The sequence below is a fragment of the Thamnophis elegans genome, chromosome 1 (assembly GCF_009769535.1).
Source record: "Thamnophis elegans isolate rThaEle1 chromosome 1, rThaEle1.pri, whole genome shotgun sequence".
Taxonomy (NCBI): Eukaryota; Metazoa; Chordata; class Lepidosauria; order Squamata; family Colubridae; genus Thamnophis; species Thamnophis elegans.
Window position 1 is genome coordinate 21,965,447 of NC_045541.1, and position 26,189 is coordinate 21,991,635.

Sequence of the window (26,189 nt, forward strand, 5' to 3'; positions counted from 1 at the left end):
ATTTCAACTACAAAATACCAACAAATATATTTCTTCAAGCAAAATCCAGAAATAACAAGAGGGACAACAGAGGGACAACAAATGTTTCATTTCTTTCAGCACAGAAATGCAGAACAAGAGGGATCAATCACTGTCTCATGTTATAACTTACCTTCTTCCCCCATTTTGGGTTTCAGTGGTAAAGATCCAAATACTTGGGAGAAGGGAGTTATGGTATGTTTAATATTGGATTATCTACAAGACTAATAATGTGTTTTTTACAGGTTATAAAATTGTTCTTAATGCAGAGAGTAACTTTTTCTACAGAGGAAGACAATATATTGCTCTAACCAAGATTTAATACTATATTTGAATGATGGAATTCGATATTTCTGGCAATATAATGCTAAACTGTAAATGTAGCACTCTGATTGTTTATACTGTAAACAATTTAGAAGACAATATAGAATGTTTTATTTTTTATTTTATAAAAAAACTGATAGATGACTTGTTAGGTTTCAATATATACTTTCTGATCCTACTGAAGGTTTTGTTAAAGAATGATTTAAAAAGATGTGTTCTTTGTTGATATTTGAAATGAGAAGATGCAACAGTTTGTTTCTACATATAGACTGGATTTAATAATAAGTTAAAGAACTGAGATAATTGTATATCAATAGTATTAGACAGTATTATCACCGACATACTTTTTAAAAGTTTTTGCTAAACTTTACTATGCAAACTTACAAAATATTTCTGAACTCTGTGTATCACTCACAATAATATCTCACCAGAAATAAAATCTGGAAAAATCAGTTTAAAAACATTCCAAATTATTAAAAAAAAACCAACTAAAGTTTGGGTTTATAGAAGATATCATAATTTAGACCCCAATCATACATCAAGAAAAACACCAGTTCAGTCCTGAGTTCAACAGCCCCTTGTAATACTTCCTCTCTCTATAGTTCACACTTCAATCAGCCTCCAGTGGTAGCTACTCCATAATGGCTCCCTCAGGGTGCCATGAGCTCTTAAACATCTTGCTGTTCTTGTCCATACTTCACCCCAGAAAACCTTCTAAGTAGCCTAAGCCAAAGTAGCAGATCCCTCCTGCTAGTCTTCTCCAGGCAGGGCAATTAGTTTTGAAAATAACATCCTAACATCCTAGGTTAAGTTCCAACCATCTCACCTCACTTAAAATGGAATACTCAAAACAGTTTGAGTAACTTAAACTAGAATGAGATATCCAAAACATTTTGCCATTCAAAATAACCACATTTTGGATTGCAAAACACATGCATCTGACACTGATCACTATCGAACTGCTGGACCCATCCATACTAAAACTACTTTCTGTGAAACACACAAAACTATTAAAAATGTGTAGGGGTTTTATTGCCAAAATTAAAATTAGATACCTTTGTGATGTAAAATTTTTTCAGTCCATCCAATAGTGATGTAAAAATAGATGCAACCTGTGGTTTAAGAGCATGACCTTGCCAAGAAAGAGAAAAAAAAATTGTAAGACAACAGAAAGATGAATAAAATGCAGATATGCAGAATGGGAATGTATGCAATACATTAATTATTTGGATGCATATGTATGCACTTCAAACCCAGGAAATTTTGAAATGTAGGGTGAAATAAGGCATTTTTGCATAAACTTCTACTTATTGATCTAACATTTCATGATATGTAAATTATACATTACATCATTCTGGTGTACTTCCTGGATTTATATTCTCTAGTATAATTGTATGGTAGCCTTATCAAGACCCAAGCACACAAAGAATGTGGAACTTAATTCTCCTCCACATTCTAAGGGCTTTGGGGGGGGGGGGGTATCACAAATAACACTGAGTGTTTTACCTTTTTTACCAAAAGGTTTTAGTGCAATCTCTGCTTATTCACTGAAGGGATATATTTTAGCTAAGTTCAATTGTGTCCTTAAACTTTTAATGAACTGACTTTTACCATAATTGCTGCTCCTACACTTGGGGACTTCTCTTTGGAGAATTTTTGTTTGTTGCCTTGCCATTTCTCATGAGAGGGGATTTTTTCTATCACCCTGTTTTTACTCTCCCAATTTCATAAATAATCACGATAGGCCTCACCAATTGTCACTAAATACATCAAAACACAAAGAGGGATTAGAATATTGCACGTGCTATATGGAATATAATATTGCAACTGCAACCCTACCAATAGACTACTAATGCTTACAGAGCGTTTAAAAGTATGTTATGTTTCTCATAGGACATCTGCTCCAAGTAGAATAGTACTTATTTTCTTTTCTAAAAGCCTATAAGTTGATCTGTGACTAAAGTTGGGATTGCACATTTAATTTTTTTTTAAAAAAATGGTTGCATGATCAAGTACTTGTCCTAATTAGCTGTTCAAGAAATTTTAATCTGATTAACTAACAAATCAATATTATAGCCCTGGCATGTTTTAGCAATATTTGAATTTCATGAAACCACTTATTGGTTATTAACAGATGAGAAAACAGTAAATGCTAGAACAAATGTATCGATGGCTCCTCTTCAAGGTAGTAAGTTGCTGAGAATGACTTACACATCATGTTTTAGTTTCTTGACTGCAATATTGGGTTACAATTTATCAAGGTTAACATCAAAGGAAGCTTACCCGAGTTCTCAAGAACAATTTAGGACGTGTCTAAGAACTCCAGAGCATTGTATGCGATTTTTGACATTTTTTAAAAGCAAAATAATGTTACTTCTAAAAACAGATCGGTAGATATCACTAGCTACTGCAGTTACAAGAGCGCATGCTTCATGTTGTAGTTTTGTGATAACCTGGATAGTTCTTTGAATATTGACTGCAAAAATGAGCTGATGATGATTAACATCAGATGGATAAGACAGTAGAAAGTTGCTGCATACAAAATAATTATAGGAAGAAAAGACCGTATAATGCAGAATGCTGCTTCCAATTCACTATTTACAATTAAGGGAGATCTGGTTACAGAGTACTTAGTATTTTTATCAAAACAATTCCTAAGCATTTAGTTAAAAACCTACCAAACTGAAACTGTACATTGTCCATCAGGCGAATGGAAGCAGGAGCACATCGCTATGGGAAAAGGAAAAATAATAGTGGTGAAACATACAAATCAAATTATATCAATGCGCCTGGAAAAAAACTGGCATGAGAATAAGTACTGCTGTCTGACCAACACTGAACTTCTGCAAAGGGTTTTCATCATTCCGTAATAATTCCTCAACACAGGGAGTCAAGATTAATGGTTTTAAAATTTGAACCATAATATATTGTTATATTGGGCCATTCAACTTTCTAAAATATAATGCTACATCATAAATACAAGTTAATTGTAACAGGTCAAAAACCACTTCAGAAGTGTGATAGCAAAGAAAAACCCTGTTGCTTAAGTCTGAAGGATGAATTCAGCCACCAGTTTCCCTTGGTCAAACAGTAAAATGTATATTTGTGTGTAATTTGCTCTCCCTCTGCAATCTGCCCTGAAGAATTAGATGGCTCCCTTGAGCGGGTTTTAGGTAGGGTTCCTGGAATTGCAATTGAAGGCAGGGAAGAGAAAACATGCTTGGATGTTAATTTTTACCCAAAGAGATACAGTTGTAAAATCAGAGGTAAATGACAGTTACTTTAAAAATAGTCAATAAATGACCAGAGCAAATACAAAATAAAGATCATGAAAAGACAATGGAAGATTTGAGCATTTGAAGAATACAGTGCCATTCAAGAGCAGAGAGGATAAAGAATAAAACATGTATCCAAAATATATAAACAAATAGAAAAACAAATAGAAGTGTGCTTGTACAATGGACTGTTCCATCTACTATATTCTGTCTTCTCCAAAAATGTCCCTGTGGTTTCAAAGAATAGCATAGGATCTGATATTATGGGAAAATTAAGAAATGGGGAAAGAGAGAAGGCATTCACCTTTTTTTAATTAGACATCAAAAAGGAATATAAATGAAAAGAAATAGAAGATAGGAAACAATAAAATACAAAGTAGTAAACAAAAGTCTGGGAGATTACAGCTTTACAATGTATCATTAAATACCTATCCATTCTAGATTATACTACTTTAAAACAGTAAGAACCACTATTAGATTTTATAATAAGAATGCTGCCTGAAATTTGAAGTTTCTTCAGTTTAATATGTTAATTGGGTCTCTATTTCAAAATTATATTAACTAGGCTTTTATTAAAAAATATTGATTTTAATGTAATGGAAATAAATGGAAAGCCTTTTCTACTTCTGAAAATTTGCCTGCTTATCCCTTTCCTTCTTATATCTTAATTCCTTAGATTTATCAGAATAACAGAGTTTGAAGGGATTTGGGGGGGGGTGTCTTCCAGTCAAATATAATTAAATACATTAAAATATTTTTTAATATAAACTTTTTTTTAGAAAAATCAGTTGTTCAGCTACACAAGAAAACACCTTCTAAATTCTTTTTAACATTGATAGAAAGTTTAATAATTTGAAAAAAGCATAGTAAAATAACTAATGCCACTACACTTCCTAGAAGAGGACATTTTATATTTTAAATAACACAACTTTAGTCCAAACATGCAAACAATAACAATTTTGTATTATATGAAAATAGTCTACATTTAGGTTTAATCACACCAAAGTATAATTTGATTTTAAATTGGATTTAAAATACTCAGGACTAATTAAAGACCTGCCAATTTTGGTAAAATTTACTCAGTAATTCTCAAATGTATTAAACATTTTACCTAGCTCTCTTTGGAATTGTTTAGGTTATTGAATTGCAGTTTTAAACATGTTCCTCAGCCTGAGAGGCAAGTGTAGTAGGGCACAAGCATGGCATCTAGTGGAAGTACTTCATACTGCAGCTTTTTAAAAAGTGCAATTAAATACAATTTGAAGACAAGGTTACTTTACCTGTTTTGCTACTTCTCTTAAACAGGCCACCCCTTTCTCAAAGTTTGGAAATACTACAGAGCCATACTTTTGGTATTCAGGGACTGGTCGAATTTTTATTGTAACTTCTGTTATCACTCCAAGGATTCCTTTATAAAAAGAGGAAAATAATCATTTTGCTACTGCAGCTGAAAGATATAGAGAATTTTATGATTTCATACCAATATCCAAAATCCTATTCCACATATTATTTAAAGCCATTAAAAATGCAAACCACACAATAGTGTAGTTCATTTCTTGAAATGTTTCCCATCCTTAAAATTCCAAATGATAACGTACAGGGAATGCAGTATTTCTCAAACTGTGAGGATTAGCCTTCCAAATAGCATAGTATTTATTCACTATAGCATATTATAAGACTAAATTTTTAAAACAGTATTAAAGTTGTTATTTAATCTTCTGAAATGTAACTAAAACTCAATCTGTGAAGTAGATTTGTGAAAGGATCCTGCACAAAGTACTGCTCTAGCACTCATTAAAACGACAATAATTCACACTATTTAGTATAAGCAAAACATCTAAATATGTTTTTACTTGAAAATATAAATTATTTAAAATGGAAATGACTTCTGACTACAAAAAAAAGATAGACATATTTTGGAAAGAAACATTTGCAGGTCTATGCAAATGAGCTCACAAAACTATGTTGATGCCCAATAAACTACTGCTGGTTTCAAAATCCAATCTACTTTAGAAACCACACGAATACAGTGGCTGTGTGGTGATACCTATACCATGATTTTATTCTGGCTTAATCCAGTAAGTGAACTCTGCAGTTGTGATTTGTAAATGGTACTTTATGGCTAAGTGTAATCGATCATACAATTTGTTAAAACCGTGATTAAATAAAGCATGATTTTGCACAATGCCTGAACCCTGTTATTTATTCAAGTCACTTCAGTTGAGAGTTAAGAAAATCTGACTAGTCATTAATTTATGCTAATTATTCCTCAATATGTTTATTTGGTTCTTCAAACATATTAAGGATTTGATTCTGAAACTCATTATGTTAAGAATTTATCCATAAGGAAATGTATAGAAAAGCTTTTCTGAACTATGAAAAATACTATCCATAATTAGGCAAAATATCCAGGGTGAGATCACTATCTGTACTAAATAAAATCAGTAAGTATAACAGTACAGGTAATCCTAAAATGCTTTATCTAGATTCCCATATCTAACACAAAGTTAGATTTAAGATTTAAAATGGCTCTTCCAACACTATGATTAAGTAACTAAATGGCTGCCACATGGGGAGCAGTTGCTCTCCAAAATATACTAGCCATGGTATGACAGCCAATAAAACCCCCACACCATTTACTCGAGGGGGGGGATGGTGAAGCTGATCTTAGCTATCTACCTCTAGCCTGTATTCAAGAAGTTCCTTGCCAAATGATGCACATGAATGCATGCATCCACCATTTAATTTGCTTTGGACTGCTGTTTGGGCTCATGCGATAGTTCAGGTAAAAGTAGTGGAAGCTGGTATCTTGCAACATGTCAGCATCTCACTTTTATGTTATTGTTTTTTTCAATCCCCATTATGCACCAAGGTAAATGTCCCTAGGAACCACACGTAGAATTCAAAATATAGGATATAGGCTCCATAGTTTGAGATTGAGAGTTGTTAGGCTCACAAAATAGAGCTGTGCTGTTTTGTGTAGAATTGTATGAGTCAGATGAAGGCAGTGGTATTTGTAGGAAGTAAGAGACATGTGGGCAGAAGACCAAAGCAACACTGCCCTATTGTGACACTGGACCTGTTCCCTATTATATGTGTATGCATGTGCAAAAAGAGAAGAGCTTGTGGTGTAACAGTGCATTGTGGCAGTCTATATTTTGTTGAAAAACCTTGCAGGTGCCCATGATTGTACAGTTAGTAAAATTCCTTTTCCTTAACTCGGAAGTATTAATTAAATATTATGTTATAAAAATATGTGAAAAGCATTAAAGTATTGCAATATTTTTTTTTAAAAAAAATACCTTCAGATCCTAAAATGAAATGATGAATATCAGGTCCTGTTGACATGCGTGGTCCTTGACAGCTTTTTTGGATTACCCCTTTGGGTGTTACCATTTTTATATGAACCACCTGTATAAAATAGAGTCTGCTTAATAGGACATATGAGAATATATAAAATATGCATTTATATTAAATGCCAAGGAAACACTAATCTTCATCCTATTTTGCCATTGTAGATAGAAACAAGGAAGAAATTGACACCACAGAACTTTGTAATTCTCTAAATAATATGATCTAGTAAAAAAAAATTGGTGCCATCTTAATTCTTTTCCTACCAAACCACAAAATGCAGAGGAGTATTTACATTGCTTTCTTTTCATATGTGTCAAATAAACCCAATATTTGTCAACCACTAAACTATATTTTAATAATTTTTTTCTGCATATCAGCTATTTGTTAGAAACAGAAACATTATACAAATGCAGAAGTTGGATTATTTATTGATAAAAAATAGAAAAAAATAATAATTATAGAAAGTGTTTACCAGATCTTCAATATTTCCATAAATATTTTTCTTCATGCCTGATGCTCGGGTAGCTACCCATCCTCCAAGAGTACTAAATTCCATTGAGTCTGGTTCATGGCCTGTACAGTAACCACTTTCACCAAGCTAAAAGAAAAGAAAAAACCCATTATTTTAACCATATTTAGTTGTTAACATCCACTGCATAGTTCAGTTCTGTAAATGCTTTAAAAGCTACTTCACCTAGACAATACAAGTAATCCTCGATTTACAACCATTCATTTCAAAGTTACAACAGCATTGAAAATTGTGTTATGATCCTGTTTTGTGACCTTCTGACGAACAAAGTCACATGATCAAAATTCAGGTGCTTGGCAAATGGCATGTAGTCACACTCTCCTCGGGTCACATGCTCACCCAGCCAGCTTCTGACAGTCAATGGGGGAACCCAGATTCACTTAATGACATTACTCGTCAGTTGAGGAGTACCTGTATTCTACTTTTTCCTGATGGATTGTGTTCAAACAATACTGGTGTGGTACATTTGAACCACTATCAACTTCTTCTTGCTTCCAATGCTGAAACAATGAGTACACAGAAACGCTATCTAAATTTGATAATGGCTGGATGATGGTGAACATGACATTATATTGAATGAGTGGTGCTACTGTCAGTCAGAAGAAAGAAAATTCAACTTGTCCTGATTGTTGTACTCCACTTGGAAGAGTAAATCCATAGTCTGGTAAGGATCCTTAACTCTACCTCTCTAGGGATATCCAGATAGTGAGGGCAGGTAAGAAATGCAATTTTATGCTTTTCCTGAACCGTATCTTATTCATATCTTGATTGCAACCTAGTTAGACCATAGGAATATAGTCTTCTCAGGATTACCTTAGAAGAGTATTTGAAAGCTCTCCAAAAGACCAAAATATTGCAGCTAGGCAATTCTAGGAGTATAATATGCCTACAGTTAGTCCTTGTTTAGCGACCATTCACAGTAATTGTGAAAAAGTAACTTTGCAACCGGTTCTTGCATTTTCAATCAATGCGGGTCTCTAAAACAAAGAAAAGCTGAAATAAGATCATAAGGATGGTCATGGTTTCACTTAGCGACCACTTTGCTTAACAATTGTGGTTGCTAAACGAGGATTACTTGTATATTGAAATACTTGATCTTTTTGTAAAGAGGGGTGATAAAATTTAAGGCATTGGTGTTCACCTTTAAAGCCCAAAACATCCTTGGACCTGATTATTAGGAACTCTCCACCTTAGTATGAATATAGGTACATATTAAGATCAAAAGACATGTCATCTTCATCTACTTGGCAAATAGGAAAGGCCTGCTGTTTGGTATCAGAATTCTAAATCAAAGAATCTACATAATTACCATTGCATAATTTACAACAAGTTAAAACAAAAAAAAACCTTCAAACATTTAATATCTTTTGAAGAGAGTCTGGGTGAAGTTACCACTCAATGTACCATGAATTCACAATTAGAATGCAGATTCCCAAAGTACATGTTATTTAAAACAGAATCCATTACTATTACAAAGGCGTCAAACATTTTATTTTAAGAAGAGCCTTTTGTTCTTTTAATAAGCTATTCTAGTTAATACCCATATTTCCTTATTTGACTACATAATTTTCTTCAAGATGATAGCTTATTCTGGACCTAAATGAGAGATGATAGAAACATTCCCAAAGATAGTGACAATGTTGTTTCTGGTCAGTGACCAAAAAAAAGCCAATTTTTAACATACATACTACACCTGCTAAGATTAAAATAAACAGAAAAATTAATAACATAGCAACTGCCATTAGGCTGGATATAATGTGCATAACTATACAAATATATTTACTTTATGAGCCAATATATGGCAGTATATTTGGGGCTATAAAAATACCAGCATTCTCAAAGACATTTAATGATACCTGTTTCTCCAAGTCTTGGCCAACAATGCCAGCATCAACATGAGCAGTTAAATTTTTCTCATCTATCCAGTGAATCCTGTTCTATTACAAAAAAAAAGGGACTTGTGAATAATGCCGGCATTTAATTATTCAACAAAGCACAGTTAAAGTCAGTGATTAGTGCAGTAGTAGGCATTAATTATGTGTAAAAACCACCATTCCAGGAATGGAATGTTCCATCACCAAAGGCAGAGTTTTGCATAGCTATATAGACTATAAATCAATAGAGACAAGAAGATGAATGCATCTTGTCTATTTGCATTGCTGAAATTGCACATATGAGGACAAAAACATCAGTCAGAAATCAGAATCCATACATTCTTTTAAGAATTTAAGGAATTAATGAGATGAGGTTGAAATCAAATTTCATCTTACTTCAATTAACCGCAGATGTCGAAATAATTCTAACGTGACAATATACCAAAGACAAGGCTTTCTGAATAGTGAAAAAGTTATAATAGCAGAAATTATTTCATTCCTTATGTTGTTCTAACCTAGGCTTCCCAAGAGCATGAAGCAAACGCCTGGTCCCAACAAAAAACCCTTTTATTAATTTACTGTGAATTCTGCTTATTCACCTACAACAAAGTGTTTCAAGGGAGGATTTACAGTCACAAGACCTTATCTGGCGTAGAGAGCTGCCAGGCTGATATCTGCAAACTTGGCAAGGAGTCTCGGAGAGTCACAGGCCAATTAAGCAAACTAATTGTCTCCTGAAATCTCCACTCTGCTTTTGCTCCTCTTTTATTTCCTCTGGGAGGGGCCATTCATCATCCACTGTGGCCTTACTCCCAAGTCAACCCCTGTTCTTTAGCTGTTCCCTTCCTCTAGCAACTCTGTGCATGCGCACACTGGGAATAGGCTCCAGTTGTTTGTTTGCCTCACTGATGTCTGACTCTGAAGGCAGCTAATAGCTGGCATACAGCTCTGGCCCCCTCTCTGCCTCCAACACAGAGCCCTCATCCGAGCTTTCCCCAGACTCCAGGACTGGCTCATGTTCCTCCCCAACCTCCTCACTGTCTGAATCTGCTGCTAGCTCTGCTGACCGATGTCGGGCATATGTTCAGTCTTATTCAAGACATGATTTTCAAGAAGAAAATAGTAGGCGTGTGCCAATTTTAAACTCTTTGGTGTAAAATTGTCACTTGTCTTATTTTATGCTCTGATATCCATGTATTAAAGTGATATTACAAATATTACTTTGAACTGGGGTCAGACTTAACCTGCTTTTATAGAATATAGGTTTCTAAAACTGTTCCTCCACTAATGCTTAATCCCTACACAATAATTCCTTGATGAAAGAATTTTTCCCATGCTCTTACAACATGATCTTCATCTTTTCCACTGTGAGTGTGAGTAAAAAAGCCTTAAGTAATTAGCAGAATCAGCCTTCAAGTTATATTTTCCACCTATTCATACAGCTATCCCAAAACAGCTTCAAGGTATGCAAAATCATTTATGCTTTGTCACTCATAACCTGGGAGGAAAACCAGACAGCTTAGCAAACAGAGGCAATGATGAAGAAGAGGCATCAGCGATAGAGACTGCACATTTCATGCTAATATTGTTTTCTACCAACTCAAGGATGTGTGGGGGAAGAGAACAATCCTACCAGTAGATTTTTACAGTACAAAGAAGAATGGAATTCCAACTCTATTGATAAAATCAGTTTTCTTCTCCTTCTCCTAATCTGTTTAGACAGCATCTGAATATATTTGTTACTTCAGGAAGGGTGAGAAAATCCTGCTTCTCAATGTAAAAATCTACTACTATGAGGTTGGGTTTGATCAAAAGAAATGTGACAACCTTGGGCAAGGATACACAGGTTGTAAGAAAAGATGATAGGGAAATTTGTAGATTTTAAACCTGAATTGTTTTTATTAGGTATAATAACAGAGAAAACTGATAAGAAAAGTATTTTGGCAAAAATGCACCCGTTTTTGTCCTGCAGAGTGTTTCTGGGGGCCGGGGAGAGCAAAAATGTGACACGCAGAGGGTTTGGGAGGCCAAAAATGCCCGTATTCGATCTATAAGATGCACCTAATTTTCACTCACTTTTAGGGCGGGAAAGGTGTGTCTTATACTCCAAAAATTATGGTAAATACACAGACAACCTGTGTTTAATAAGCACTAAGTAATATATTTAATAGAAAATCAATAAAATAAAAAATGTGACAAACTAATATTCTGTAATGCATGAAACCACAATTCAGTTTAAAAAAACACTCTTACAGCACATTAATTCTGACAAAATATTCATAATTTTTGATTGAATTTTATGTCTTTAGCTACTACATCAGTTGTGAACCCTGAAAGATTTTTAAAGTGAACTAATGCTGAAATGGTATTATCTCTAATGCAAGTAAACAGCAAGAAAGTGACCCTGAAAATATAAAATCGGGTCTAAAACTATTTAATTGCTCACTCTAATATTTATTACCACTGACAAAGTTCAAATCTAAATTTTCATTGATTGCTACAAAAGAATGTGGATGATCGGGGTCATGAATCAGATTCAGCTGATTTACCACAATCTGGATCTTACTTTTTTAAATCACAAGCTCTACAAAATCCAATGTATTTGATGATATGTAAAATGAGGTGATAAAGCTGTCTCCTAATTCCATATTTCATACGGCTATCAACTAGAAATGATGTCTCAACTTATAGATCTGGTCTCACAAAAAATGTACTGCCATATTTTTAAAGTGGTCTTTTAATCACAATTTTCTCCCTAATAGCCAATCAATTAGTTCCCTTGTGTGGTCCTTGCAAGCAGAGTATTAAACAGTTTCTTCACATGTGTTATTACCATAAATAAAGGCTTTTTGCTATTTCAGAAACTACTGAAATTAACTGATGAAGTTGTCATTAAAAACCTAAAGGAGGGTTCCAGAGGGAACTGTCTCTCATCATATCTATATCAATATATATAATACGGATAATTTTAAATTTCAAGTTTTAGGCTAAATTAATGAAATGCTATTAGCAAGATTGATACTCATTGTCTAAGTCCATGATGGCAAACCTATGGCATGCGTCCCACAGGTGGCACATGGAGCCATTTGTTAGGGCACGTGAGGTGTTGCCCTGTCAGCTCCAGTGTGCATGCATGCGCTGATCAGCTGACTTCGGCCTTCTTTTGAGGCATTTTTCACCCTCCAGAGGCTTCCTTGAAGCCCCCAGAGTGCAAAAAACCGGTCCGACGGGCAAACCGGAAGTTCAGGAACTGACTTCTGGTTTGCTTGTAGGGCCGTTTTTCACCCTACAAGTGGCTACTGTCCATAGGGCCGTTTTTTGCCCTCTGCTTCAGGAGCCTTTCCTGAAGACTCCGGAGGGAGCGTTTTATGAGCAAACTGGAAGTCCGTTCCCAAAATTACGGTTTGCCCATATGGCCGGTTTTTCGGGCTCCAGAGGCTTCAGGGAAGCTCCTGAAGCTTCTGGAGGGGGGCACCGGCGGGGCTGTTTTCGCCCTCCCCAGGCTCCTAGAAAGCCTCTGGCACCTGGGAAGGGTGAAAAAAGCATGCCAAAAGTGGGGGGGGGGGGCAGTGCTGGTCGCACGCATAGCATTATGCCCACACACGACCCCCCCTGTGTTCCCCCTGCTTTGGGCACACAAGTCAAAAAAGGCTAGCCATCACTGGTCTAAGTTATCCTGATTCTCAAGACCAATATTGTGAATGCTTTTGCTGGAAACTGCTGATCACTTACTGAAAATATTTTACAAACTCATGTTATTGGTGCAGGAGATGTCATTTAAAAAGCTAATTCTTACCAAATAACTTGTGAAACATGAGAAAAGCAAATTAAAATGTTTACACAGATACTTAAATATCCCACAAGTGATGACATAAATTCCAGAAGAATTAAAATAGTCAGTGAATTAAGGGGAACCTTAAACTAAGTGAAACATTATATGAATGACATTCTGTGAAATACTCGACTTGCAACTGTTTTGTACACATACCATTTGTGAAGTGTCTAGTGAAACAATTGTTCTTTTTTCATCAGGAGGACACTCAAGTGCACTGGTAACGTTTGTGCCTCCTACAGATATGAGAAACAAATCAATTTATATTTCATTTGTTATTTCAATATTAGTTCCTTAGATTCTAATTTATGATATCCACTGACAGAATAGAGAATGCTGTGAATGAAATTATGATGTAAGCAAAGGATGAGAACAAGCAGAACAAGCCATAGCCCCAAATATTTATGGGATTTAAATAAAAGATGCATATAAGAATTTCCATTAAAAAAAAACATGTGCAAAAGTATTTGCTATTAAAACTAAACAATTCTATTTGACACATCTTAAAATACTATTGTGCTTTGGGGCCTGCCTTAAAAAATATGTTTTAAAAAATGTTGATAGCTTGATTACTTACCACCATAAGGTATAATACAAATATTATGCTTGCAGGCTATTTCCACAATTTTAACTACATCATCATGGCATTCTACAAAAATGAACAGAGCAGTAAGAGTTTAAAATATTATATTTTAACATAAATTAACATTTAGAAGAGTTTCCTAATAATTAAAATATTAATTGTATTAAAAGAATGAAGTCACCAATATTTTTAGACTAAAAAGAATCCTTGATGCAAATTAACCATTAACTATGGGAGAAACCTCCTTTTAAAAAACAATTTTGAGCCCATACTATAAACATTTTAAGATGTGCAAAAAATTCATGACCTGCAAGATTCAACAAATTTCCCAAAAAAGGTCAAACAAACAAAAAACCAGTCAAGCCCAAGAGTCTTGAAATATACTTGACTCTTAATATCTTAAATTAGTAGAGTCTTCCAGGAAAGACTTCCCATAAACTTTGAACTCCAAAGTCCATGCTCCTAGGACCCAGACCAAGTTTCAGGGAGGGAAGGCACAGCACCCCCGAGGCTGAAATGGTGATCTAAGTTATTTGGGTCTGCACAGAATGCTTCTTTTCTGTGGCAGTTAGTACTGTTCTGATTAATACATTCCAATTTGTGATCACTAATAATTTCCATACTAGAAGTTTTCACATTATCAAATGTGTTGAATGGCAGCTTTGCAGCATGCTGCCCAATGGTCAGCAAAATTTTCAGGTACTGGGAACCCGACTGATTTCATGGATACAACCTCTGTTTTAAAATCAGAGTATTTCATTAGCTCCAATGGGGTATAGTTGTTTTAGTCATGCCAGGAGCAATGTTCTTTTAATCATGCAAATTAAGTTCTACATACAACGCTAAGAAAAATTAACTTTCTTGTGATTTCCTTGTAATATTGTAAGCCTCCCAGAGTTACCATGTGGTAATATGGGCAGCCAATACATTTTACAAATAAAATATAATAATAAAATAGTCTACTATATAAGCGCTAGCAACTGGAGCTGGGATTAATTTTATTATTATGGTACTTACGGTTCCACCACAAAACTGCGTTTGACTAAAGGGCGCTAGCTGACGTCATCACAGCGTGACAACAGCACGGAGAAAAAAGCACGCTGTAAACGCTAAACCTAAAATTACCCCTAAACCTAAACCTAACCCCCTAAACCTAATCCTAAACCTAACCCTAAACCTAACCCTTAACCTAACCCTAAACCTAACCCTTAACCTAACCCTAAACCTAAACCTAACCCTAAACCTAACCCTTACCTTAACTTGAACCGGCTTGCTTTCTAAGCGCTATTTAAAGCGCCCTTCTTTCTCCGCGCTCGCTGTTGTCGCCCTGTTGATGACGTCAGCGACGCGGTTTAATCGGGCGCGCTTTAGTCGAGCGTGCTTTTGTCGTGCCACGGGTACTTATATACGGTGATTGTCTTTTCTCATACAGTGTTAGTAAACAATCACAAATCTGCTACAAATTTTGCTTATTTCTGATAATGCATTGTCCCTGAATAACCAAGATAATCATAAAATGACATGCCTTTGAAGGAAAGACATAACACGTGCCATTCTCATGATCACATGGAATGTGTTCAATTCTGCATGTCGACAGCTTTGTGTAACAACTGAAAATACCATGCTCAGAAGCTTGGAAAATAAAGGAGCACATCTTGAATTACTGTAATCCTCTCTAAACATTAATGTATTTCATTCTAAACATTTATGTATTTCAGAAAATGTTATAGCTCATTTGTTTAATAGGAATTGATTGTCTAAAAATAATGTTCAAAAGCAAGTAATTTTAAGACTTGTATTTGACTTTTAGAAAAAATGGGGCTCTGCATATACTGAATTAACATTTTATTCTTTATATATTTTATTGATTGGTGCTCTGTTTATTCTAAATTTTGAGTCTTCCCTTTACTTTGGAAGAAATGTCAAGAGTCAAATGCAAATAAAGGTTGTGCTTTATAACAGTTCAACCAACATGCAACATAAACAACATTCTTGGCAGATTCGTGAGGCTGCATTTCTGAACTACTTTTCTAATACATACTTTGCATTCTGAGGTTTCTATAAATTGTTCTCAATTCCATTTTTTTCCAAAATTGAAAACACTGTTACATAAGTTCAGTAGGAAACGGAACAGGGAAGTGCAAGAATGAGAAAGGTGTTCTGAATAGCTTACCTGGCCATACCACTACATCAGGAACCCCGCTTAAACATTCCTTCCCTGAGCAAAAAAATCTCGTGTAGGCAATGACCTGAAATACAAAGTAAAAATAAGTCTCACAAAACATCAAATGTTGAAAGCAAGCTGTTAGGGATGTAATCTTAGTCTTGGGTTGGTTTTATATAATGTATATATAATATAAATATAATATAAAAATATTGAGTTTCTGTCGTGATGGACTCTTGTGACGAGCCGATTGACAGATGATGGAAGCAGTTAGCTTCCTCCCATAATTGGGGCTTACCAGGGGTTGTAAATATCTAATAGATACCTTTCACCCTGGCTTCGCTGATAACGGATAAGAGCCTGTGGCCTAATGGCTAAGAAGTCTGCCTAGTATGTAATATAGCCCAGGTTCAAATCCCAGTAAGGGTAGGCTAGCTGATGAGAGCTAAATAGCTTGAAATAGATCTATACTATCTCCCTTTATTTATTTATCAGCACAAGTTAAAAAAAAACATAAAGAAAAAAATAAACACACACACACACACACACATATATATATATATATGCCATGATTGAATAATGTATCTGTCACTTTAAATGCTCAAGTGAGATGCGATTGGATGCTGTTGCTTTATTGGCCATAAGAGGGAGTAGGAACTACTACTGTTTGTTCCTGTATGTTCTCCGTGCTTGTTATTGGAGTTGAATACTGTATATTGGATGATGGCTACTCTGTATGTTAGTTACCTGTCTACATGGTGAATCGTGAGTTGAGCATCTGTAAACCAACGTGTTGTATCATAGACTATGTATATAATTCAAGATTACTTATCGCTTGTTTTGGAGAATGTTTATCCCATGACCTGACAAATGCACGCACGACAAAAGTGTGCCGACAAAACCGTGGCGCTAAAACCACGACGTCATCAATACGCCGACAACAGCGCGCCGACAGAAGCGCGATTTAAGTTAAGGTAAGGGTTAGGTTTAGGGTTAGGTTAGAGTTGGATTAGGCGCGCTTCTGGTTGTCGCGCTGTTGTCGGCGTGCTTCAGCACTCATTCGCGGCGCGGTTTATAGAACTCGTGGTTTTGTCACCGCGGTTTGGTCGGGCGCGCTTTTGTCGGTGAACCGTTATCCTACTTTATTTTTGTTATCAGCGTAATGTTATCCTTGTTTTAACTTTGGCGGCTGTGATTGATAGTGTGGACTATTCAGCGGCACATCCTTCTGCTACTCAACTCTAGTCTCCAAAAGGAGATAGTACTTAACACAAGCAATTAAGATAGCTATTTTGGGCATGCTGATTTTGCTTACCATGGGCTCTAAAAAATCTAGATTCCGCATTCCTGTGTATAATGAGATTTTAGCATTTTGGAGGTCTTGGAGAAATCTTCACTTGCAATGGAGGGAGGTTATATCGCTGACATTTAAGGACGGCTTCAAAGTAAAAGAAAGAAAGAAAGAAAGAAGAGAGAGAGAGAGAGAGACAGATAATTTCTAGTGTATCTATCAGAAAAAAATGAAATCACACTCAGAAGAGCATCATTTTCAAATTGCTAAAGGAAAAGCAATTCCGACTCTCTAGCCAGCAACCTCTCTTTAGCAAATCAATTGCTTTCCCCCCATTTTTATCAGCTCATCACACAGGCAAATCCTTTGGAGGGTCTCTGGAGCAGACCTTAGGTAAGTGCATAGAAATATTGAACAAATGAAGTTATTGCTAAACAAAACAGAAACGTATGTGTAGATACAATTCTTAGTACTTTTTATACACACTTTTATTCACAGGCCTCCAGAGACAGTACAATAAACCTTTTTCTAAGACAGACATCTTGAAATACTGCAACAAGTTAAATCAGTGATCTATCAATGTACAAATGTACGAAGTTTTTAAAGCAAACAATCTGTGCTTAAGAAATTTTGAATTAACCAGATTATTATTTTCAACTATAGATCCTCACATGACAAGATTACTACCTGGCAATAAGGCTGGAAAATCTTTATGTCAGGGTGGTAGAGGACATGGACAAAATAAGCAGTTTTAATGTTTTAAGTGAACGATATATAAAGAATTAACTACAAGTTATGATTAAAAAACACACACAGCCCATGTATTCACTTACTTTAGGAGTAGTTTTATGTTCCATATTTGCACCAAGATTTTTCTCTACCCAATCTTTCAAAAGTGGGAATATCAGTCCGCCTATTCGGTACCTGAATCCAAAAGCATTTTCCATCAGTTCCTTCCAGAGGGAAGCCTAGTAAAACCCTGGTGCTAATTTCTTATTGAGATATGCACAAGCAGTGGGCAAATAATTTCTAGAAGTAAAAGTCTGAGTATCGGGAAGGATGGGGATCTTAAAATATCAGTAATAACAAACTGATAAGAATTTAATATCTGAAACTTTAAGCATGAAATAACTTGCAAAGAAATATTGCTATGATTTCTTAATAAGAACTTCAACTCAAAAACTTTTCAGAATTCTGTCATGGACAAATACAGAAATAACAGTTACATAATTTTTAAGTTCAGATAAAGTATTCCACTGCACATTAAGCAAGCTATGACAAATCCCCATGCTAATTACAGCAAATCAAAACATAGAAGCAGATTATTAATGCTGTTTCCCCAAAAATAAGACCTCCCCGAATAATAAGCCAAATCAGCTTTTGAGTTCATGCATAAAATCAGCCCTCCCCAAAAAATAACCCTCCCCAAAAAATATTGCAATACAGCAGCAGCCATGAGGTGACCACGCTCGCTGCCTCCTGCACCTCAAAAATATAAGACCTCCCTGAAAATAAAGCCAAACACTTATTTCAGGGGTCAGAAGAAAATAAGACCCTGTCTTATTTTTGAGGAAACACAGTAGTTTTTGCAATGGAGGGGAGCAGTAATGGAATTTAGTATTGGCATCGGTATTGTTTCGTGTATTAATAAGTCACTTGATTCCCAATGGCAAATTATTCAAGAAATTGAAGACGGATAGTAGTCAGGAATGGAAAATATGAGATTTCCGCACTGAGCTTGCAAACAAAATTAATTTTGCTACCCTAATGTATCTTGTGCAAAGTGATGCATACTGGGACAAAACCAGTGTAGAAGTAGTCTTCATTTAAAAATTATTTATGTCTTTAGAGCAACCAAAGGAGTAAATGACTTCTTTATCCATTTTCTAACAGGAGACGACAAAGTTACAAATGGATAAGGGTTCAAATTTTAATTCAGAAAGAATATAATCAAGGTATTTCTGGTTCACCTCAATTACAAGAGCAGCTATAAAATTGAGGAGATACAAATAAAAATATTTCTTTATAGAATGCATAATTGTGTTGGTACTTTTAGACAAATTTGTTACTGCAGAATTTGATAAAGATGGTGTAGATCAGTGGCTCTCAACCTTCCCAATGCAGCGACCCTTTAATACGTTCCTCATGTTGTGGTGACCCCAACCATAAATTGGTGTCTCGGTTCCTAAGACCATCGAAATATGTGTTTTCTGATGGTCTTAGGCGACCCCTGTGAAAGGGTCATTCGACCCCCAAAGGGGTCCCGACCCACAGGTTGAGAACCACTGGTTTAGATGAATTTAATAGCAAATATATGTCGCTCAGTGTTGAATTGTAGACTCAGTTTCAACCGTGGAAATATAAACAGGAGCAAACTCCACATTAATCTGCACTGATGATGTTAGATAGTTGGATAATTAAACATTTGCAAGCAAACTAAGCTCATAGAGCACCAAGGACTCAATACATAACTTTAAGACAAGCTTAGATTAATGCGTGTAAGGTAAACAGTATATGCCCAAACATATCCCAACAGTAAATAAACTCTAACTGTAATTACTTCCTAACAAAAGAAAGGCTACTTCAAAGTTAATTACCTATATGCCTCAGCAAATTTGTCTGTGATTATGTATATGGCAGCTTGCAGCTGAAATATTTGATAAAAGTAGAATATGACAGAAATTGCTATTGCTCATTCACACTGGAAAAGAGGACAGTTGTTCGTGTCACATAGAATACAACATGGATGCATAATAATGAGATTTTTTTGGCTTTCAATGCTAGTACTCATTTCTTACAATATGTCATAACTTCAGTGTAGTCATTTTTCTGAAAAGAAAAGAAATTATTTATCTTACTGTCTCTACAGCTGTTACCTTTTTCCGGTGAATTCTCCTTGCCCCTTCTTATTGAAAATGAATTTTGAGTCATTGTATCCCCATCCATTCCACTTAAAAACTTCTTGCCTTAAAGAGAAATGAGGATTAAAAAAAATGTGCTGTTAGTTCAATATTTCCAACTTGTTTGGTAAATTAAATAGCAATAAGACTTTTTCCCCTCTCCAATCTTTATTTTGTTCTCTGGCAAAAAGGGAGTTATTAACACTCCTGAAGACATGTCACTGGGGGAAGGCACCTAATAGGTTTTCATCCTGTGAAAAATACTAATCTCCTTCTGCCTAATTCTGTTAGAACAGTTTAATGCCAACAGATATTCATCTGATAAAATAGACCGTTGATCTGAGAAGCATAGAAAATCATAAATTTGTTGAGCTTGTCAAGTACCTCTAAATTCTTCATTGTCTTAGCTATATAGTCTAAAAGGTACATTCTCCAGTAATCTATTAATAGCAACACCTACTACCATTATGCATACATGCCAGTCATTTTGCTCTATGGAAGCAGGGCTGCTGTTTGAAAAATCTTTTTCAGAGCCCACGGCATTGATTAAAATAGTTACCCCATGAATGGAATGAATAGAATGCAGACTTAACAGAATATATGCAGCTCCAAGGCTAAAAACTTTTCAATGTTACTTAAAAGACTTTCAACCATTTACAGAAAATTGATCATTTCAAGTAGCTGAGGGTAAGGGTCAGAGTTTTAACCATGTTAATCAAAAGGCCTTCTAGTTTGTTACGTAGGAATAGCAATGGGGGAATGAGACATAGCAAAGGAAACAAACCAACATTGCCAATCCCGTTTTCAGCACATTAATAAAAACATTTCCTACAGATGTCACTGATTCTAACCATAATAATTGGTTAGCTGTCTCCTTCTCATCCATTTTTTAAATTTTAGATGGCAAGGATCAAAGCAGGAAGCATCTTTATAAGAGATTATTCACTAATAAATGGAATAAAAAAATGGCATCAGTTAGTTTGCCAAAGCTCATTTAAGTTCATCATGAACACTGATAGGAGGGGACACGTTCTTTTCACTGACACTGGACACGCACATTGAAAAGCAAATAAACATATAATAACTTAAATATGAAGTAGGTACTTGTGAGATAGCGATTTTGTTTTCCTTAATATTGTCATAAAGACATTAGTACAAAACAATACCAAAATTGTTTTGTAGAAGACTTTTGAGTTTTACATGATTAAAAAAAAAAATCTAAGAATTAATTAAAAACATTAAATTTCAATAGGATTTAAAGTATTTAAAGCTTCATATGAAAAAGAACTCGGCCCCAAAATAATATATATTCTAATAATCTTAGAAACAAATCAATGAACAGAGGTTTGTGAATATGAAATATATCACAGCAGGAAGAAATAGCTTAAATGAGACAGCCAAAAGGACTCAAAATGGAACAGGGGGGGAAAAAGAATATCCATGCAATTCTGAGAAAATCTGTGTGTCTCTCACTGGATGAAGTACCAGAAACTTTATCTGGAAATAATAATGTTCTTATAGCTTAAATTTTTCAGTTTAAAGACCACCAAAGTAGTACACTAGCTTCTGATTTAGCTTTTTCAGCAAGTATGGATTTCTCCCAACATCTCCTTCCTTGAACTTTATTCTAAATTGAGAAATAATTTAGGTGGGGGGAAAGTAGGAAAAACATTTACTTCTTTTCCTGACTATAACCTAAGAGGAACACAAACAGAAAGAAAAAGCTTGTTAGATCACTCTCCATATTTTGACCACTGAAATTTTAATTTAATTTTTAAAATGTGTTATATTTAATTTACCATCCAGAAAGGAATGTTCCTGTTGCTGAACTATTCTGTGAATTTATAAATACAGTTTTTTAAAAACCTGTATAATGTTATAGCACCTCTTGAAAAAAAAAATCCTCCAAGCCTGATTAATTGAACAGGAGTTAGTTCTCTTCATAGCAATTTCACAAGTATATGTCGGCTTTAAAGTTAATGAAAAGTTTAAATCATTATTCAATTTGGAAAACAATTTCAAAAAATAATAATTTTCACAAGTATGACAATTTCTGAAAAAATAATTGTTCTGTAATATGTGCTCTCTTTGAGTCAGCTCTGATTTTGCTTCTCAAGATCAGACAACTTTGACTAGGTGCTGCCACCTGGTGCGATACAGTACAAGCATTTACTGTTATTTTTACAAAATAAAATTATGCTGGGAACGGATGATTAGGCCTTACAGATACACAGAAAAGTTCTGTTAGATAGAAGCACCTTATCAAGTTTTGCTGATTTTGAAAAGTGAAGTACGGTTACTAGATGGAAAAACCATCAGGAAATGCCTCAGAAGACAAGAAAGGTAAACTATTTTTCACACCTGTAGCCAGGAAAATAATGTGGACATGCCCATGAAGTTATTAAAGTCAAGCTCAAGAAGATTTTATTAAACAAAAATTCACTTTCAAAAAATGTTCATTAAATACTGTAGAATATTCCTGACAGTGGTTTATACATTAAAACCAAACCTTGTGGAGTGACAATTGCATCCTCTTGGTATGATAAATAACTGGAATTTACTCATGAAGTTTTTCAAAAGGGATGTGCATATATATGAAAAAAGGTGTTTATTAGTGATATGCTAAGCAGCCATGGGTTCAAAGGTGACTACTGGTAGATTTAGTATGAATTGTAGATACGAAGATAACAAATTTAGTTTGCAACTATTACAGATTTGATATTCTACCACATATGATAATGTGCAGATCTGTTGACTCCAGGTAGAGTGTAAATACCTTAATATCCAAAAAACCCTAACCATGTTAAGAAACCACGAAGAAGGAAATATACCCCTACCAATTTATTATTGCAAGTAAACTAGTGGGAGACGCCAGACTCAGATTGATCATATTACTACCTTGACATTGAAACATCTATAAGCAAACAACCAAGCTCAGAGAACACCAAGGACTCAGTTTAACCCTGAGTTGTCTTCTCTCTTCTACTATTGGAAGATTCATTTACCTAGGAAGTATGTTAGCACTGTTAATGCTATCATAATTGTAATTATTATTTTTAATGTTATATGCATAGCACAATTTATTACTATACGATATTTATAAGCTACCTAAATTTGCTTCATCAAAGCAACATAGAAACACTTGCAATAACTGAGTCAACAATGATGAAGCATCAAAATCTCCTGAAATGTAGAGTTACTCAGGGTTGTTGCTCTTGCCACTTCTACAGTATTTAACATTCACATGAAACTACTGGATGAAGTAATTTGCTGACATAGAGTCAGTTAACATCAAAATGCTGATAACATCCAGGTCGACTAATTGATGCTATCAAAGTTCTTTTGTAGTTTGTGCTCATTTGCTTTTGGCAACGCTATAACTGCCCTCAAACTTGGGACATGCACCTCTAAACAAATTTAACCAAGGTATCATATCCCATTACTTATAACATTTTTCAAAAAGAGTTCACTCTAACTTCTTATTTATCATCCATTACAATTTTGGAAACTTTGCAAGGTTTTCATTTTAGCCAGGCTGGAGTCAGCAGTCCATTTGGAATATTTTAATGGTACTGCTATGAGTTTCTGGTTATGTCCATGGGGTGCTGGCTCAATAGAAACTTTAAGCTATATGCTACTTTCTACGTTCCTCTATTAGGACTCCAGACAGACCTTCAATTTTAAAGAAATTCCCAGGCAAGGAATGTAAATTGTACTTACTGTTACTTCTTTCACACAAGAATTACATCCTCCCAAGTTGCCCAGTTTTGTGCTACTAGTTGTACAACATGTCACACTATTAACTAAGTTTGTTTTAGAACTAATATGGTTGTCACTCCAAACCTTAAGTAAAACCCTTGTATATATTTTAAAGCTAATGATCCAAATAAAGATTTCAGTTTGCTACCCAAAGGTACACTGTCCACTAGGAAAGTTTTTCTGGCCCAGATCGATAACTCTAGTATTTTCTTAGTTCAGAGGAATTTATTTCTGTGAAAAACATCAAGCTAAAGCACTGTAGTGGGAGGCTAAAAAGGTAGCATAATTTACTCAATTTATTCAAGTCTTATGATCATGTTACCGTGCCCCATTGTAGTGGCTGCTATGTTTGCATCTGTCTAGCATTCCTAAATGTATTGTTTTTGAAGGGTGGTAATAGAATTCTAATAAGCAGTAAAATAAAGGGATATATGCCATCTAGGGATGCAGTGGTTTAGGGATTAAGACGCTGGGCTTGCCAACCGGAAGGCTGGCAGTTCAAGACTCAAGTATTACGTGACAGGGTGAGCTCCTGTTCTTGCCCCAGCCGCTGCTCACCTAGCAGTTCAAAAGCGTGCAAGTGCAAGCAGATAAATAGATGCCACCTTGGTGGGAAGGTAATAGCGTTTCGTATGTCTTGATGTGTAGTCATGCTGGCCACATGGCCACGTAAGTGTCTTTGGACAATGCTAGCTTCCTCAGCTAGGAAATGGAGATGAGCACTGCAGCATGAGAACCACCCCCTCACCCCTCAAAGCAGCAGGAGCAGCGGATGAGAGGGCCGGGCGGCTAGGCAGCAACCTCTGACTCTGAGCTGGCCAAGCACTCCGGACTGCAGAGGTGCGTTGGTGAAAAAATAATGAAAAGAGTGACACTATTTCAAACTTTTGTGAGAGTCTTTAATATTTGGAAAATAATTTTGTCTTTGTGGACCACCAAGAGTCATATTTTAAGAAGCACTGTCGCAGTACACACACACACACACACACACACACACACACACAGAGGTACCAACCCCTGCAGTAACCCAAGACAGTGTTGTAAGGGCTGAAGCTGGTAAAGCATAAACAAATGGATCTCAGGACAGGTCTAATTATTATATAAACATGGAATAAATATTCATTAACTCAGGGTAACAGAAGGAATATGCAAACCCTAGTGCTGACTAGGAAATTTGATTCCCATATTTGAATGTCTAGCTACGCAGTTTCTGAAGCTACTGTTGTTTTGTTACAATGTGCAGTGTTGTTTCTGGTATGTAAGGATACTGCCATGGATAATGTGAAATCTGACCAATGGGAATATAGGAATGATTTTCTTTTGTTTCCAAAGCACACAAAGCAATGAGTCCATTTGCAATTAATCTCAAGAAGAGAGAAAAAAATATCATACTATCCAAACGCTTTACTTGAAATCCTGAATATAAAAAGAAATCAATAAATACTAATAGCTTTATTATTTTTGACTAGATTCCTGACAGGATAATAACTATACAATTGGTAAAACAATATCCTTTACATTTAATACAAATACAGATAGTCCTTGAGTTATGATGGCAATTGAGAATGAATTTCTGTCGCTAAATGATGCGGCCACGAAGCACAATGTCAATTGACCATGCTGCTTAGCAATGGAAATCCTTGCAGTCCCCCCCCCCCATTATTAAGCCAAGATCGTGGGTCTTTAAGCCTCCTCCTTGCAACTTCCTGCCAGCTTCCAACATCCAAAGGCAGTGGGGAAGCTGGCAGGAAGTTGCAAGTCCCAAGCAGACCATAGGCTGACAGGCAAGTAAATAGTTGCTGCTGGATGAGAAAGAGAGCAATGGGATGTGGGTGGTTGGGGAGGCACAGGGCAAGCATAGGGGGGCCTGGGATAGTTGCTGCTGAATGGGAAAGGGAGAATGAGGGTGCACAAATGGTGAGTGAGTGGGAATGGCCTGGAACAGTGTGACTGGAGGGTGAGGCACACACAGTGTGATGCAACAAAGTTCAGGGAGGGTGTGTGAATGGGCAAGACTTACTCAAGCAACTTAAAACTTTTCCTGTAGGCTTCTCCATTGCATTTGCTTTTGGGAAACTGCCAAGGATGGTTACAAATTGCGATCATGTACCTTGAGACAATGTAACCATTATAAGCGCAGCCCCGTTTTCAAGAGCCCTGATCAAAATCACATGACCACAGGGGTGCAGGAATGGCTGGAACTTTGAGGACTGGTCATAACCATCACTGGTGGTTACGTGTTTGTTCAGTGCTGTCGTAACTTTGAATGGGTGTTGAATGAGTGAT

At 35.6% G+C, this 26,189-nt stretch overlaps 1 protein-coding gene across 1 annotated transcript in view; it reads right to left on the bottom strand.

Annotated features, from left to right (window-relative positions):
• AGPS (alkylglycerone phosphate synthase) overlaps nt 1-26,189 on the bottom strand; it is a 54,382-nt gene that overhangs the window by 21,365 nt on the left and 6,828 nt on the right. The window contains 15 exon segments of the mRNA XM_032211703.1: nt 1,398-1,474; nt 3,021-3,072; nt 4,898-5,025; nt 6,920-7,028; nt 7,444-7,569; nt 9,357-9,437; nt 13,363-13,442; nt 13,784-13,855; nt 15,963-15,987; nt 15,989-16,038; nt 17,269-17,296; nt 17,298-17,366; nt 17,368-17,391; nt 18,078-18,168; nt 20,121-20,210. Of these exon segments, the coding sequence (XP_032067594.1) occupies nt 1,398-1,474; nt 3,021-3,072; nt 4,898-5,025; nt 6,920-7,028; nt 7,444-7,569; nt 9,357-9,437; nt 13,363-13,442; nt 13,784-13,855; nt 15,963-15,987; nt 15,989-16,038; nt 17,269-17,296; nt 17,298-17,366; nt 17,368-17,391; nt 18,078-18,168; nt 20,121-20,210 (1,102 nt within the window).